General features: G+C 38.4%; 1 protein-coding gene across 1 annotated transcript in view; it reads left to right on the top strand.

The window, feature by feature from the left end:
• LOC122797794 (cubilin-like) overlaps nucleotides 1-18,553 on the top strand; it is a 2,156,354-nt gene that overhangs the window by 1,896,189 nt on the left and 241,612 nt on the right. Inside the window, 1 exon segment of the mRNA XM_044066315.1 lies at nucleotides 8,117-8,279. Within this exon segment, the coding sequence (XP_043922250.1) occupies nucleotides 8,117-8,279 (163 nt within the window).

Raw genomic sequence — 18,553 nt, 5'->3', positions numbered from 1 at the left:
TATTTTGGTTTCTCTCCACTAAATGGATTGAGCTGCTTTGAATAGATTGCAGCATGGATTTTGTAGGTGATGCACATGATCAGGTGATGGCTTCTGCACCAATGAATGTCCTCCACTTGCTACCTGCATGCAGCATGCTGTGTAGTACTTCCAATTACCACTGTCATGGCAACCCACTACTATAAATTCCTATATCGTGTGGGCGTGGTCCCTTTACCTTTCCTGTATGGAGCACATCCTTCCTGTGTGTGGGCAGCAGTGATACAGACAGCAGGTAGCAATACCTCTTACAAGAGGACTTGCAGACTCAGGCCAGCTACATATTTGTATAAGGTTCCAGACCTACAGACAGTGTGAGTGGTGTTGTTATATGCATTGTATAGCACCAGTATTACAGGGTTTGTGTGTACATACTACATTAACATGGAATGCACTCTGCATAGCTCTCAACTATGGGTCTATCCACATGATGGCCAGAGGAGTGCCTGTTATGTTTTGTGTGTCCACCACACAGGTCTTGTGTCAGATATATCACTGGCATTGTGTGTGTTGGGTGCTATCAGTACATGGCTACATCCATTTGTGTTTCTGATGTCATATTCCTGACTAAGGGTATGTTGCAGACTATCCTGTAACACCAGCAGCTTTTTCAGTGTATAACAACACTATTTCACATATGGCCATGTGTTCCGACCTCTGTCCTCCACCTATATACCAGGCTTTGTCCATATGACATGCAGTAAGAGGTTATTATGTAGTAGCCTGTGATTATGTCATGCTGCCATTCCTGGCATCAGTCCAGTGCTGTTGTGGTCCCCACAACTATTGTGGGGTAAGGTCCATATATATGTGGGCTTCAGCTGCACAAAACATGTGTGCTCTTCTGCAGTCCGGAGGTCAGTGTATGCAACAGTGCTATATGTCCCTGTAAGTCTATGGGGAAGGGGTATGCACCATATATTACCTAGGCTGTTACAATATGTGAAGGATATCGGTAGTAAGCCGCTTTAAGGTATATGACTGTACATTTCCATTCATTTCACCTGGGGAACATTGGTGGCCAAGTGCTTACTGTCATACAGACTGTTCTGTTTGTCAGTGTGATGTTTTCAGTTAAGTAGTGTTATGTAACAGATATATCCTCATCATGGTAACATAATTCTTTTCCCCCTAGGGGTTGAGTACAGAGTGTAATTAGATGCTGCTGAACTATACAGCTGCATTACTTACTGCTGATTGATTGTTATCCTCTGGCCCAGTCTTTCTTTATTGTTGTACTACTTGACGGCCTTGGCCTAGACAGCAACATATGTTATGCTTTCGGATTACAGTATAAAATGATCTGCCTGAGAGATGCATTACTCATTTAGTATGTATTTCAAAGACCTAACAGCTATATGACATGGCATATGCAACTGTAATAGTATACAAATAAACATTTTTTATGTATGCAAACCTGTGTGTGGTGTCATTTCCTTTGACTTCTCTGTGGGTATATGTTTCATGCAACAGTTGTCTTTTGTATGAGTGAATCATACACGGTCCATTTAAAAAGGTGGCAACTGTAGGAATACTGGCTGTTCAATGTGCTGTGCACACTCTAAATATGTATCGTCCTATACGTATCTATGTGTGCGTATGTGTATTTACATATATATGTATATATATATGTGTATATATATATATATATATATATATATATATATATATATATATTTATGTATGTATGTTTCTGCATATATGTGCATGTATATGTATCTTTGGAATGTTTATTGCTTCCGCATTGTACATTCCCTATGGTAGCCAGACTGTACTGCATGATATGTTACTGATACTATCCTGACATCATACAGGTGGGATGGATTACTGTTAACGTCTTGTGGCCATGTTGTGTAGGGTCCTGGGTATGAGACTTGCAACAGCTGGTAATGTGTTGCAGGGCAGATCTGTTTGGCTGTGGGTGGGGGGGGGGTGATATCAGTACTTACAAGAGGTATTTAGCTTGGGCCCCTTCACCCCCATTAACAGTGCCTTTGGTCATAGATGTATTTGTTACATTCTTTTTTATTTCTATAGATATATATCTGTATATACATATATAGATATATAAACTGCGGTGGTGGTGCTGCGGTAGCGTTGTCGCCTCACAGTTAGACTTTGCCCGTTCGATTCTCAGTTAGAGCGTCTTCTGTGTGGCGACATGCGTGAATGGGCATTCCTTCATTGAAGGTTGTGCGTTAGGCCCGGCAAGCCAGTACGTAAAAATCTACTGCCTATCATTAGTGGACCGGAGTTCCGCTGTGGCGATCCCTAACTGGGAAAAGCCGAAAGAAGACCAGAAGACCATATATATATACATATATATATATATATATATATATATATATATATATATAGACATATATATGCAGACATATATATCTATAGATGTATGTATATGTGTATATATATATATATATATATATATATATATATATATATATATATATATCTATATATATATATTTTTTTTTTTGAACGCGGTTGGGTGGGCATTCGAAAGACATGCGTAAATGGACATGCCTTCGTTGAAGGTTGAACATCAAGCTGGCACCTCAGCGTTCGTGAAAATCTACTGCCAATCATTAGCAGACCGGAGTTCTGCTGTGGTGACCCCTAACCAGGAACAGCCGAAAGGGGGGGACGAGCTCCATCCCCTAAGGCAGTTCCACCCAAAGGTGATGCAGGACCAGCAGACGAGGAGGTCCCAGGGTAGGCCCCAGATGTGCTGGTGCCCGGTGCCACGGCCAGATGAGGTGGGAGAGGTGAGTCCACTGGGACCAGCTTTCCCAAACGTGCTATGGTGTTTCAATTTTAAAACATATGTGGGTTAGTAATAGTCAACACATTCCAGGATTAGGTATAACAGCATGCATAGATATTCCCATTAACCCAAAACACCAGATGTGGGACAGTTGCATAGCAAACAGAACACATGGATATATGGAACCGCAGTGGCCATTACAACAGCATGCAGGTACATTGATGGCAGCATGCCGCCAATGTGGGAGTATTTCAACATGGCACATGCATAGAACAAATTTCAATATTTATCAAACAATAGGACATATGTCCCAACAGTAGATTTAATACTGCACATACCAACTGAGTTGTGTATTTAGTTTATTGCTGCAGATATGGTGGGGGGGGAGATGTCAATTAACAACTTGTATATCCCTGTAGTTCTCATTACATCCCTCGTCAGTGCTGTGATCTGTAACTTACAGGTATTATTACACTACCCTATGGCCTTAGTTTTGACAGTGGTATGGACGTAAACAACTATATACATGAACTGTGTTTTACCTGCAGTATACACCTCTTACCTGGTATACCTGTGGAGGTATTGTTTGTTAACACTACCTGACTGTTTCTACACATATTCCAGGTTGATGTTATGCACATACCTCTCCATCTCTTATTGCACACAGTCTGAGCATGTCTTGACAACATGCAGGTGAAGCTGGGACATATTTTGACTATTGCCCTCATAAAATTTTGGTGAGTTGTACAATGACAGGTTTGTTTTCATAGACATTTTCCAAATATTTACAGGCCTGACAGTCAGTTATATGGCATTAAATGCTGCCTACATGTCAGAGATTAGCATGCTGATATGCCAGGGGAACAGGGTAACAGCCAGCAGATATGGGACAATTCTCTGGACATTCCAGACAGATCTGTACAGTCGAGGGGTATGATTCTGTATACAGCTTACTACCACTCCTAGGATTCGAACCATGGCTGTGTGTGCTAAATAAAACAGTTACATCACAGTTGGGTGTGCTATATAGATATTTGCTGTGTATCTTATCTCTGAATTCTTTCTATAAGTCTCACATGGTTTTTACAATCTGACCTTGTAATTACAAGACTCTTATACAGGGCCTCCTCGACAGTTTTATTGTGTAGCACTATGTGGATGACAGTGATGAATAATACCTTATTAGTCAGAGATACTGCAACACTAACACTGCCATACAGTACCAGAGTAAATAGTACCAGTCCAAGATTTCAATCTTTTATTTCTAGGCACATGTTTGTTAACACTACCTGAATGTTGTCACACATATTATCAGATTCCACATTATTATTATTATTATTATTATGCATATACGTCTCACTCTGTTACTGCACACACTCTGATCATAGCTTCACAGCATGGGGGTGGAGTTGGGACATACTTTGCTTATTACTCTCATAACACTTTGGTGAGTTGCTAGAGTGACAGTTTTGCTCTTATGGATATATTTCTAACAGTTATGATGTCTGACAATCATTATTTGCTGCCTAAATTTCTGGGATCATCCCACTGATTTGCCAGGGAGACAGGGTGATAGGCAGGGGACTTACACCAATTATCTGGACTTTCTGACAATATCTGTACAGTTGTGGGGTATGAGTCTGCATACAGCTTCCTACCACTCCCAGGATTTGAACCATGGCCGTGGGTGCTAAAAATACAACGCTTCATGTCTCAGTTGAGTGTGCTATTTGGATTATGTTGTCTATCTTTTCACTGTTTTCTGTCTCAGTCTCTCTCAGTTGTACAATATGACCTCTTGTGATTACAACAGTCGTATACAGAAATTCCTACACATTTTATTTATGTAGCACAGTGTGGGTAACAGTGATTAATACAACTGTACTAATAAGAGATTGCAACACTACATTACCATATGATACCAGAGTAAACACAAGCAGTCCACCAGTTAGACCTTTATTATCAGGCTGTTAACCTTTTATTTACAACCTATATGAGACTCTTCCTGTCATATTGTCTGGTTTATTCAGTACATGTCATACACATTACAGGTTTTATACTGGCAATTAACATTCTACTACTTTTAGATTTATTTCTTATGACAGTACATGCAAGATTATTACTAACCTGCCACGAGACACAACCTCTACAATCTACAGGCATGGGATTCCCGGTTCACAGCCCGCTCATCTGCTGCTGTCAAAGACATAAGAGGAATATTTAGCCATACCTATCCATAATATATATGAGCTGGCAATTATTAAACTGGTAGTAGACTGATACTTACACAGGGCTGGGACATCACTCATCTGCACAGCTTCTTGGGTCCACTGATTCAAGAGCTCCCTCTTTCTCCTTTTCAGGTTAGCATAGCGATGCCTGACCTGTTCACCAGTTCGAGGAATGCCAGTGACATTGTTGAGGTCACGTTCGAGATGGTCCCAGGCTTCCGCTTTATATTGGGAACCCTGGTACTGGCCCTGCAGCTGTCTCTGATCATGGTCTTTAACAAGGAGTCCTGCCATGACTTTAGACTCCTGGATGCCCCAGCTCTGCGCCTGGAAGCGCACTCCTTCACCCACACCAGTCATAGTGCCTACAGGAGGAAGCTGCAACCAGTTATGAGATGTAATCCCACATGTGGGGTTTAAATAGGGGTGATTTCATATATTTTGCCATGATTGGACAGTTTTGAAAATGCTAAGCTATGGGCAAACCTGCTTACCTAAGGTTGGCATTGCTTAAAGGGGTATACCAATGGGAAAACTGATTTAGCTGGCCTACACATTGCTTACACCTTGTAAGCAGGGGTGTGCAATGCTTAGTGTTACTTCATTTTTGCTGTTTGGCATTGATTTCTTATTCATTACATGTTATATATGTGTTTGGTATCCATAATTCATGTGTACGTACACTGTATGGGGTCCTTGTTTTTATTGAGGGATTTCAACACTTTATTTCAATGACACCTAACATCCGGACTTAATGCAGTACTCCAGTTCACATATTTATGTTATGTAGTAGGTTATACAACATAAAACTGTATATAGATTCCTTTCACATGTTAATTTTGATTTTCCTATAGTGAGGATCTGTTTGGTGATACCTCAGTCTTATGTACTGCAGTGATGGCTTACTGGTTAACTACTGTGACTATAGTGTACAGGGTCCTGGGTTCAAGACCTGCAAGGGCTGTTTATTTTGTTGCTGGGCAGAACAGTGGCTGTTGGATACAGAGTGATTATGGCACTTTCAAGCAAATATAATCGGGTTTGCGTGGGTTTGCGTGATGGTAAGCAATGCTAACTTCCAGTTAAATATGCTTACAGAGAGTTAGCTTCAATATTGCTTAACCTGTGTGTGCATTGCTTACCCTGCGCAAACAGGCTTATACCCGCTTACTACTGCTTACACGTGCTTACTCCCGCTTAACCCCACACTAATTTAGACAGAAATGCAACATGGTTCTTGGGAAGGTAGTGGATTTGGACACTCTATAGATTTATCATTCATTACACATTATACCTTTGATTTGTATCCCTGATTCATGTGTACATATACTGTATGGGGCACTTGTGTTTATCTGTGGATTTTACATTATTACAATGACACCTCAAATCTACATTTAATGCAGTACTCCATTTCACAAATATTTCTTATTTAGTAGGTTATACAACAAAAAATATTGTTCATAAAGTGATTTGACATGAAAAATGGAATTTACTGTAGAGAGAATTGAACCATGAATGACTGCTCATAAGGCAAATGTTCTGACCACTACACAATTGCAGTACTGCTTCATTTGCATGTGTCTTGATATTTATCTTCTTCCGCCATTTAAGCTACAGTATGTGTAGCTAAGCAATGGACAAACCCACACACCTATAGTTAAATTTAATCTGTTTTATTAAAAAAAAAGTGTTTATATTATTATATTTTAAATATTGCTCTTATAAACATGGGGTGTTGCTATGGTAACAGGATTTATTTTTATGTATCTGACGGATTTGATGTCTGACACTCGTATGTTTGCTTTTATTTCAGACTTCATTGATGAGATCATCCCAGTGATTTGGCAGGGTAAATGAGGAACAGGCCAGACGTATGTGCCACATATCTGGACATTCTGCATTGATCTATGCTGTTGGGGGTATGCAACCCCCTATGAGCGGTCTCGCACATTGTAATTGTCATACAGCAGTTCTTGACTGCAGGGGCGTGTATATTGTGAGAGCTCTGCTCTCAGACATGCCCCCTGCACTCATCCACTCTCTGTGTCTGTTTAGGAGCTGAGGCAGTGCGCCTTCATTACTATGCATGGCTCATTGCCGTGCTGCTCCTAAATGGTTGCTTCCATGCAGGAATAAGCTCTTCCTGCATGGAACCTTACTGAATTCTGGTGTATCTCTTCACTTTTGATACCTTTTAATGTTTGGTATATACAGAATAGCTGAATGAATGAGATAGATATCAGCTGTGGGTGGCCAGCTTCATCTCCATTTATTTACAAATGTACAACTGCCCAGTATGTGAGCCTATATGATATATATTCTGAACATATAAAGTTCTACAAGAGTTGTTGGTGTGATTTACTATTTTTGAATGCTGTTATTGTCATGAAGTTCATTTCTTTGTTAGTATATATATATATATATATATATATATATATATATATATATATATATGTATATATATATATATATATATATATATATATATATATATATATATATACATATAAGCTAGTGGCACAAGTTTCTTAAAGCTATATATTTATATTATATTTCTTTATCATGGTGACTCTCATCAAGATAAGCAATTAAGAAAACAAGTGGATGGAAGGACATATGGACGGACTAAGGACATGCACACAATGCCCTAATGGCTACTATCAATATTCCTTATAGTTAACGTAAAAAAGAAAATTTGATGAGAATCCACAGCATATGAACAGATACTTGCTGTTGAACACCCACTGTGTGGATAAAGACTGAAAGGAGAATGAGGCTTCACAGGTTGTGGTAATGCCACTGCAAGGTGTCAGCATGCAGAATGCAATTTAAGGTCTCAGTGCTGGGTCTTATGGATCCACTGAAGAATGAACTTTAATTTGGTGTCACTGTGCACAGGCTGCAGAGACATATTCATTTTACAGTGAGATTATGTCTTAACATTTGTCTGAAACAAATTTGCCTGTGAGAATGCTATTAAAGTTTTAGTTGTAGGTGTCCCTTAAATATATGCTTGTGATTCAGAAAGGTTGATTATTTTATTTGTTTGCAGAAAATTAACATTACAAATGTTCTTTTCTAGCTGTATGATGGTGAGGATACCACTTCCCTTGAAGTCGGCACATTCTGTGGCTCTGTTGTGCCACCTTATTTTGTGTCTACCAGTAACTTCCTGACAGTGATGTTCATCTCTGATAATGTTGTTGAAATGGAAGGATTCAACGCTACCTACATAGCTATAGACTGTAAGTATTTTGGACACATCTGTGATAATCGCATAGCCCTGACACATTATCAGATGTAAGGGAATATTTAAAAAATATTGTTGTGAGAAAAAAATAACATGGCATAAGTATCTCAACAGTTCCTACATAGAGCATAAAAATAAAAAATGATGTATGCTTATATTTGAATATATTTGGATGTTGTTTGCTTATTTATTCAATTATTTTTAACTTATATTGGTTATTTTATTATATAACCAATATAATAATTGTGTTCATATCTGTCTCTCTTGTTAGATAACATGATTATTAATAATTTTCTGTTATTGTTCTCACTTCATCTCATAAAATGTAGGAGACGATCAGCCATGAATGTGCAAGATTCTGATCAGGAGATTGTGAATGAGCACTTCTTAACACATGAACTTTAGACAGGGACAGGCCTCTCACAGTATTATAATTGTATTTTAGGTTGCCATTTCATAGAGAAAAAGCAAATATTTTTCTCTAGAAAATCAGGCATGTGCCTTTTTCCCTTTTCTATGAATTCAGAAAGGGAAGCTATGAGTTTTAAAACAGAGAGCTCAGATTTTTCTGATTCAAACATTTGCATTTTACAAGAAAGAATCCCCCTTCCCATTTATCTCTTTGTGTATTTTTTACACTGCACACGTTTACTGTTACCTAGTGCCAAGATCATGGCTATAAATGGCTTTTTGAGTTACTTCACTAAAAATAAACACCACTTAAAAAATAATGTTTTTTTTTCTTCGAGTTGTTTAAATTTTTAGTGTGTGACTGTGTGTAGTATGGAAGAGAAAATGCGGCAGGGCTAGCTACCTGGTGGTCAGTGTGAACCTTGGCTACAGATGATTGTCACTGCTGAATTGACACCCCGATACCATGTGCAAAAATGGGGAAAAAAGAGGTTGTGGATGGATGGAAGGATGGGATTCAAACCATTCAAATTTAGCTTGTTTATGGTATGCGTGCCTTTATTTGCACTGTTTACCCTTCTGAAACATGCTAATGCCCAGAGGTATAGATTAAACTGCTGTCCAAGTGAAGCATTGGTGGCTGAAACATCAGCCACACACTAATGTGTTATGAATGGACGTGGCCAGCAGTGTGGTTTCTGCCACTAATTTGCCACATCCCCAGCTATTCAGATAATCTGCTTTGCCTGCAGTAATGATTAAGAACATAGAGAAGAGACACTAACTAATGCTTGGGAAGATGTGGCAGTTTGAACGTTTAATGGACACCAGTCAAAATATCCTTGATGGCTGAGATGCCTTCACTTTCATCTGTCCCTATACTAAGCAAAAACCCTGTTAAAACATGATGGAAAATAACCAGCTATATCTTAAAAGTAATCCTTGCCACCCTGTATAATGTGTTTTTGACTATGAGTTGTTTATTTTAATAGGTGAATTCTGACAATTGGAATATTTCTTAACAGTGATAATTTGACTCCTGCACTCTCCTTGAAAGAATCAACCCATCAAATTGAATTTAATTTAGTGTAAAAATGGCATTGCATAGCTTTAATTGAGTTAGATTCAGGTTCAAATTTTCTCTTCTCTCAGAACCATCCCCAAATAGATTTTGCTGGACCATGGACACATACAGCCCCAAAACAGACATATTCTGTCACCTTGTATGGTGTGCAGAATATGTTTTAGAGGTTGTCAGTCAACTATCTTGGATTTTGGATGTATGGGTCTGCCACATGCCATCTTTTATTAATGCAAAGTGGGAAGGAAGGCATAGCCTAAAGTGTTGTCTCACTTAAGTATGTTCAAGAATGATGCAGTCAGAGGCACAAATGTTTAGCTAGGGTTGGGCAAAGAGGGCAGCTGCCTCAGGAACAAGGTGTTAAGGGGTATGATTGAGAGATGCTTATCACTTTACAGTGCCTGTTGGTCCGGCTGCATGGATTTCTTTATATTGTTTGCAATGTAAGCACAGTATAACTCAAACATGATTGTCAAACTTTATTTTATATTTTGATATGTATGACAAGCATTCCGTCACTAAAAAGGTATAAAAATCAACTTTGTGTCATACTGGGAGAATTCCTGAATATAACCCAAATGACCTGGATTCAGTTAGTGTCTGGGCTGCAGAAGAAACCAATACAGGGGGAGAAACAAATGAGTATACAATGCCTGATTGCCAGTCTACGGTTGGAGGGGAGAAACAAATGAGTATACAATGCCTGATTGCCAGTCTACGGTTGGAGGGGGGGTATGTGCTTGATGGTCTTCCATTGTTTATTCCTGGTGGAGACAAGAAAAAAATGAGAGATGCTTGCCAGCAGCATGAGGCAGCAGTACTGAAGTCTGCATCACTTTGGAAATGGGATGCTGTCTTCAGAATGACCCATTGCATAGTCATACACACTTGAGTAACCAGGCATGTTGTGAGGTAAGGCATAACCCAGCAAATTAAAAGCTAACTAGAGTATGAATGCCCCTGTGCATCTACATCTCTCATTGGCTGTGTTAATTTCTGTTGCTCGTCTTTCTCTAACATAAATGACAAACAGGCAAGGTAGTTCGTTTAGATGCTTTATTACATAGAAACACATCAGGATTGATAGCAGCATCATAAAATATAAACAAACTGATTAACAGACAGACCTTACATATATACATGCTTACATCTCAACAGCTTACTACAAAATGGCAGTCAGGCTCGCACGTGCTCAGTATTTATACATTTGTGCAAGCCCTTAGATAGCTTCTTAAAAATACATACACACAGATTAATCTACACTTTCCAAAGCCTAATAGCCACAAGCTCTTCCACCCTGAAGTGGCATAACCTATACATTGAAGGAGATCTAATGTCCATTGTGGCTGATGCTGCCAAGTTAGTCTGACAAAGAACAAAGTGATAGTTAAACAAAGGGTACGAATGATGTGGCCTGCTAGAATTAGTATAGGACATTTCCCTGTCTTATTAGAAACATGGGAGCAGTTAGTGGTACAGTTCTGGATGTCCAGCAGGCACAGAGGAAATTAGTAGACAGGCCTCCCCTTCTCTTCTCTGATGGGTTCATGGGATGTCTTGCTGCCTGCGGAACAAGACCACTGGAAAACTAGCATGCAGGTAGGATAAAGAAAGAAAACAGCAATGAGAAATTCTTTTGGCTGATTATACATCGCTGACTGACATCTATGCATGCTGGGCATCCATGGGAAAAATTACAAAATAAAGCAAAATAACCACTTCCCAACCACACCTTAAATATGCTGTGTCCCCACCAGCTGGCTTTCATCACCTTCAAGATAAACTGCCTGTTGTCATCATGCAAGCATAGGATATTATAAGTCTAAATGTCAGCAAGCACCTAAGAGAAAGGTGTGTGCCTAGAAATGTGTAATGTGTCGAGTAGATCATTTCCTGCTTTATTGTTCATGATATATAATGCTGCTTTTTGCTTTTATTTTTAAAGTAATGTATATACAACTGAGTAAACTGAATTCTGTGTATAATTACATAAACTATATAGTGGTAATAAAATGATGCCTACTACTGTATGATTTGTTTAACTTCCAACTGCAACAAGTTGCAAAGATGTAAAGTTAGAATGTGAAATTAAGAAAATTGTGCAGCTAAATAATATAACAGACATTTATACCAGCTCGTGTCAATGTGAAGACACTTATAAAGGCACAAATATAAATTACATTTCTCTTCTGACAAATGCCAGTATTGGGATCTGAAAAGATAGAGGGTGTTGATGCTGGGAAGAGATTCCAGATACCATGCTATCTTTCTCATGGGGAGTCTTACCAGGGGTATCATGAGAATCATTGATGCCATGAGACCCAAAATTCTGAGGTATTCCCTTGCAGTGACTAAAGTCTTGAGTGGAAAACCTTAATAATAGATCTAGATAAAAATCTTTTTCTTCTTGTGGAAGAAAAGCTCTTTGAATTTTGTTGACATCCAAGTAACACAATCCTGTGTGAGTGAGTCAAGAAAGATTTGGAATGATCTCTTGGAATCCCAGCTTGTGCAAGAGATCTTTCACCCAAGAGAGAAAGAGAGATTCCTGACATTTTGAAAAAGACTCTGCAGAGATAAGCAAGTTGTCTAAATCTGGAAAAATGTTGATACCCTGTAGTCTGCAATGAGCTATAATTGGAGTCAGACACTTTGTGAGCACTCTTGGTGCAGTGGCTAGTCCAAAGGGTAAGGCAAAGAACTGACTGTAAAATCCAGAAACACAAGAAGAAACATCATCCGGATGAATAGGGATGTGATGATAAGCATCTTTTATGTCTAGTGTTATCAGGAACCTTGAAAGAGGAAAAAGAGGTAACAGGTTGTGAAATGACATCAGTTTGTATTTGGGCACCATCACAACCAGGTTTAGGAAAGAAAGACACAGAACTGCTCTTGAAGCATTTTCATTAGCATGGAGAACATCCCTGAATAAATTCCCTTCCCCACTTAGAAAGTAGCAACTGGTTCTATCACATCTTGGGACAGCATGTGATGAAGAAAAGGAAGATTAAAATGGTCTGATCTGCAGGATGAGGAAGGATCCCTGCAAAGGAGGAATTTTCACTCACTCCCACCTATAACCCTTTTGAATGTTTGTTTAAAACAATCTGTTGTCAAAGAGAAAAATGGAGATTCAGACTTTCAGGAAGAAAATAAGGGCCAGGGTGGGAAGGGGTCACAAGGTCTCTTGAATACTCAGTCAGACTTGCTGAACTGTCCTTCATTTTGAAAGGTTTGAGATTTCATTTTGGAACCCCCCCTTGCGACTTCTTCTTAAATGTCTGTTTAACTGAATTCTGTCAAGACTGTTTATTCTGTTTTTGCCAAAATTGGATAAGGAGAACAAAAATCTCTTGGACAATTTGGAAAAGGAGGGCTTAAAAGTCCTAGAGATTCCCTGGACCAGCTTACCCCTTTCATCACACTTTCTGATCACCTCTGCAGCAGAACGGCCAAGCACTAAATCTTGGTCTAAGGGAGAATTTAAAATCTCATTTTTTTTAAATCATCTGGAAGGTTCTGAGAATACAGCCAAGCAAAACTCCTTAAAAACATACCAGTGGCCATAGCCCTGGAAGAAGTATAAACAGAATCATACATACTCCACAAGTAATGAGTAATGAGCTATTTATTTTTTTCACCTCAGAAACCTCAGTGTTCTCCCACTGAAAACCCTGGAACATTCTAGCAATATTCTCATAAAAAAGATAAACTCCCACAGAAAGAATCAGAAATGGAGTTCTCCTCTGGTCTGAATCAGAAATCTGTGGACAAAACCATGTATTTGTCCTGTATATTCCTTCTCAGATTCAGAATCTTGAATCTCTTCAAGAAATGAGGCATCCCACTTTCTTTTACCAGAAACTGCTCTACAAGAAGAATCAGCCTGAATTAAATCCTGAGCCAGTCACAGTAAACTACTCCTATCCAAAGAAATTTGTGGAGGAGTAGAAACGTTAGGTTTTCTGACAGGAAATTGTTGCTTACCATGTTACTAATGACAACTGGTACTTCCCCAGAGATGAGCACAGCAGTCTGACATAACAGGGAAACATTCCCTGTTCCCTCTCACAGAACCAAACAAGAGGGGCTTTCCATTTCCCACTGAGGGGACTCCAACAGCCACAGAGGACATGGCTAACCCCAGTCCATAGTGGCTGTAGGTGCTACACCTGAAGGATTTGGGTCTGAGGTACAACAAAAGGCCACAGGAAAGTCACCCACCTGTGGCTGAAGCAGATTGCTAGCCTGCTTTGGCGGCAAAAGCTGTCTGCTTAACTTTTTCTTTATGTGGCTGGAAGTAGGACCAACTATGAGACCAAAAAACTGTTCTATTGTCAAGCCAAAAGTGGTGCCTGTTTTCCTGCTAAGATAAGAAGGAAATTCCAGAAAAACTACCAGTCCACAAAAGTTACTTTTTTGACAGAAAAAAAAACTAAAAAGCACTTTCAAACACTATGGCAGCCCCACAATGGAAAATTAAACACAATTTCTCCACAGAAAATATGTTATCAGTTAGTTTACACTACTGTAAAACTGACAGAAAATCTGAGTGCTCACTTTAAAAGTGCATTATAGACTCTAGCTCGTCCATTAAAACCCATCACTCTTAGCTTTAAAATAACTTTCCTGAACAGGAACATGAGAAAACATCAGTAAATATAAGAAAATGGAAGTTCTTTTCCCAAAGGGAGCTTATCTGCCCAGCAAAGGAAAGCAGAAGCTGACCGTCAATCCTTGAAAGCCTCAGAGGAGTATACTCATCTGTGGCAGTAAAGCCCTGGAGGTCTTTTAGTCAACTTATCTTGAGCTGCTTGACAGTTTAGGAGAGTGGAAGGTGGCCAGAAACTTTTGAAGGTGGCTAGTGGTTATATCCTTGGCAAGATGCAACCCATATCGCTAAGGCTACTGCAGCAGTGATCAATATGAAGAACATTTTGAAATTCCAGTATTGAATGGACTGTTAGCTGAGGCAAAAGTCAAAGGTAGCAATATTTCTAGATTCCTCCTGTACTAATTAATGTACTGAAAAGAGGGTACAATATGTATGTGCCATGCCAGTACTGATGTTATCTTCCTCGAAATAAATGATGTTCAGTCTTTCAGTGCAGAGATGTACAGGAAGTGGGACTTAATAGTGTAAAGTGGGACTGCTCCATGGTAAAAAGGACTGGTGGTCTAAGGAGAAAAGCCCCACAAACACACAGATAAAAAAGGATAGTACATAAAAGGGAATAGTAGATAAAAGGGTATATACACTTTTTCTTATAAGTTTAGAAAAAGATACTGAAGGCTTTAATATTGACCAAGTATGCAGGATAGTTACAATGATTAATTAGTGCAACATGAACTGTAACTGCAAGTCATTATCAGTGTAGCTTAGGTTACAGTGCTTCAGGTTTTGTGTTACACACATTTGATAAAAAGGAAAATGAATATAAGCATGAGTCTAGAATGAAGCTGCAGAGTTTGAGAGTATATAAAGGTTAGGTTTAGGGGAAATAAGAGGTTAGTGAATTAAAAATATTTAAATTACAGGGGCATAAGTGAAATATGTAAATTGAGCCAACAAACTAGAGGAGGAGGATAGCTGAGATAGGTTATATAATATATTTTCATAATTTACGTAGATGACAGACAAAACATAAGATTCAGCAAGCAAAAGACTTGATATTTTAATGCAAACATGCCTACGTACATGAACAGTTCCATTTGTTTGTAATTTATTTAAGAATCCTTTGCTGTTGTTTCCAATCATATATCATATTGTATAGACTTCTGTATTTTAGCCACCTATAATAAGTAAAGTGAACCTTCAGAATGATTATGGTATTTTATTTTTATTTATTTATTTATTTATTTGCCATTTATTAACCGGGTTGGTCTGGCTGGGCAGATGCCCTTTTTCAACAGAGACCCGAGAAGAAAAGCTCCATTACAGCAATGAAATTTTTTTAGACAATCAAATTAAGTATGTCATCTAACAATCATACAAAAAATAGGTTAATTTTATACAATGTATGAAGACAGAGAAAAATTCAACTTAGATATAATCTATTACGAGTCATATAAACACAGATTCAACATGAGAATATTCATTCGGATGAGAAATTAGCTAACCTAAGTGTAAATGTAGTGAAGAATATAGTTATCAGGAAACAGGGTGGCCCAAGTACTAGGGAAAAGAAAAAGGGAGTATAGAGTGTATGAGGAGGAAGAGATAGGAAGAAGTGGTAAAAAGTGAATATAGAAGTATAGTGGAGGGAAAAAGTCAAAGAGCAGGAAAACCTCGAAAACAAGTAGGAATGGCTATCTGTGAAGACATAGTGATAGAAGAAAAGGGGGGAGATAGGGTAGAGTGGGCAGAGTTCAAGTAGGATTCTTACAGGGGCAGTTCCAGGAGTTAAGCAGATGTTCCTTTATAGCGAGTTTGAAGTTGCAAGGGCTTTGGACGGTTCTGATATGGAAAGGAAGTTGGTTCCAATAGGAGCTAACTGAGTGACTATGTAGCATTTTTCCTATAGATTTATTTGGTTTTGTGATTTGAAGGTGGTGCTGGTCGGAGCTACAAAGTTCTACTTTTAGTAAATTATTTTGATTTTAAGAGCTAAAGGGCCTTGTTAGGTTTAATTTTATGGTAGGGTATGTTTCTGTTTTGTGTATAATATTATGCATTACTTGTATTTGAGAGATAGCTAACATTCTGAAATTCTCACAAACCAATATTCTTTTTGGTTGCACAGTGATGGAAAGACTCAGGTTTGCTAGAAATCTGATCACTTTGTTGCAACATTTTCCCAGTTTGTTTAGACTTTTAGCTATTGGTACATGATGGGAATATATAGAAAATATATAGAAAAGACTTATTAACAAGAAGAGATGAGCCGTTGTTAACACAGATGACTATAATAGGTTTGGTTTTGCTTTGTATAACATCACCAGCTTTTGGTTGTTTTTGCTTACATAATGATTGTGATTAAATTGTAGTTTTTCATTAATTATATGTCCTACCAGTTTTGTTTGAGACATGTTCCAATGGGAAATTTTGCTGCTTGTAATTTTTTTCTGTATAACATCTGGAGCAGAGAGGTTTGGTTTATATAGTTTATTTTTTTGGGGGAGGGGTGCATTGACAAATAATAGCACCTAGGTTATCCTTCTTTACACTGCATTAAAGCATTGCTTTTTTACTGAATGCAGTTCAGCTAAAGGCTGCTCAACATATAAATGTAGAATTGTCTCTTTTTTGTACCCTTGTAACAATGTGCTGATTTTGTACATAAAATCATTAAGTACCGCAAATAGAGGGGGACCATAAAACTGATCTAACATCAGTGTCATTCTATCCTTCCTCACCAGCTCTTCTAGTGATGCAAGCTATAGAACAACATAGATAAGAGAAACCATTGGCTTGTCTGGCTGATAACTGTTCATGAGACAAATGCTTCAGAAGTCTGTGATTAGCATAGCTAAACTTACTTAGTTTTAAACACTGCAGCTCTTAGCTGTAGATATTTATAGAGCTACAATTTCCTAGACAGATATTATCTAAGAAAGCAAAACCACATATAGTTTAAAGCGGGTGTTTCATCAGTCTCTCGGAGGTACACCAGCTGATTCTGTCACTTAATCACCATCAGGATTTGTCAGAAGACCAGTAAAGGCTAGCTTCTCATTCTCTGACAGTAAGGTTCACAGAGAGACTTTGCCAGTGAAACTCTTTCCAGTATTCCAAAGGAAAACACTTAAAAGACAGAAGAAAGCAAAGGCGTTGACTAGAAAAATCAGCAGTACCTTGGACTTGAACCAGAGTCTGGTGTTGGAGATGAATAGGAAGAAGACCAACAACTATGAAATCAGTGAATAATTGTAAAGCATACTATCACATTTGTGAAATATGATTTTGCAAGAAAAAGTGACTGAATGACACTGGACTTTTGTTGACTTTGTTAAACATGGATGGAATGTAAAGCATATACCCCACTTTATATCATTAATGTTTAGAAGGACACAAAAAGGGAGAAAACTAACTGTAAGCAGAACAATTTTTGTTCTTATTATTATTTTATTTATTTTACATTTGTTGACCAGGCTAGTCTAACTGGATATATGTCCATTTTCAGCAGAGGCCCGGGGAGAAAAGCTCCACATAAAACAAACAGCACATTAAAAATTCAGTTTTAAGACATTAAACTTCAATTAAAGATACTAGTCATACAAAACATGTGCTACAAGGTAAATAAGCATATGTGATATAAGACAGTAGAACAAAATAAGACACCCCTTAATTTTATATTTTTGTACCCCCCCCCCCAATCCCTGTGGGAAGGAAGTATTCAGAAGGATGAGGAGATTCCAGAACAAAGTTTTAAGTAAGGAGCAGCAGGAGAGACTAGTTTAAAGAGAACAGAGTTGGGAGAAAATTAGTTGAGGGGTAGTAACTCAAAGCGACGGGGGAGAAGTTCATTATGTCTGTCTTGGGTAGAATAAGTCCGACATAGAGGTAGTTGACTTTAAAGTGAAAACTGAGCAGAGGTGGAATAGCAAAGGAAGAAACAGATGATAATGATAACAGGATGAGAGAATCTTAGTCTGGGTTAGTACAGGGACATAGTCAGTGGCTAGTAAGATATAATTTAAGTTTCTTTCTGAAAAGTGTAGAAGAGGAGATAGAGGTAAGTTCAGAAGGAAGTAGATTCCAGCTTTTACCCACTACATTAGAGAAGAGGGAATCACCTGCTTTATTGTAGGGTTTATGTATAGATACCAGTAGT

This window comes from Protopterus annectens, chromosome 3.part1 (genome assembly GCF_019279795.1).
Source record: "Protopterus annectens isolate FY-2018-M chromosome 3.part1, PAN1.0, whole genome shotgun sequence".
Taxonomy (NCBI): Eukaryota; Metazoa; Chordata; order Ceratodontiformes; family Protopteridae; genus Protopterus; species Protopterus annectens.
This window is presented reverse-complemented; position numbering and strand designations above follow the sequence as displayed.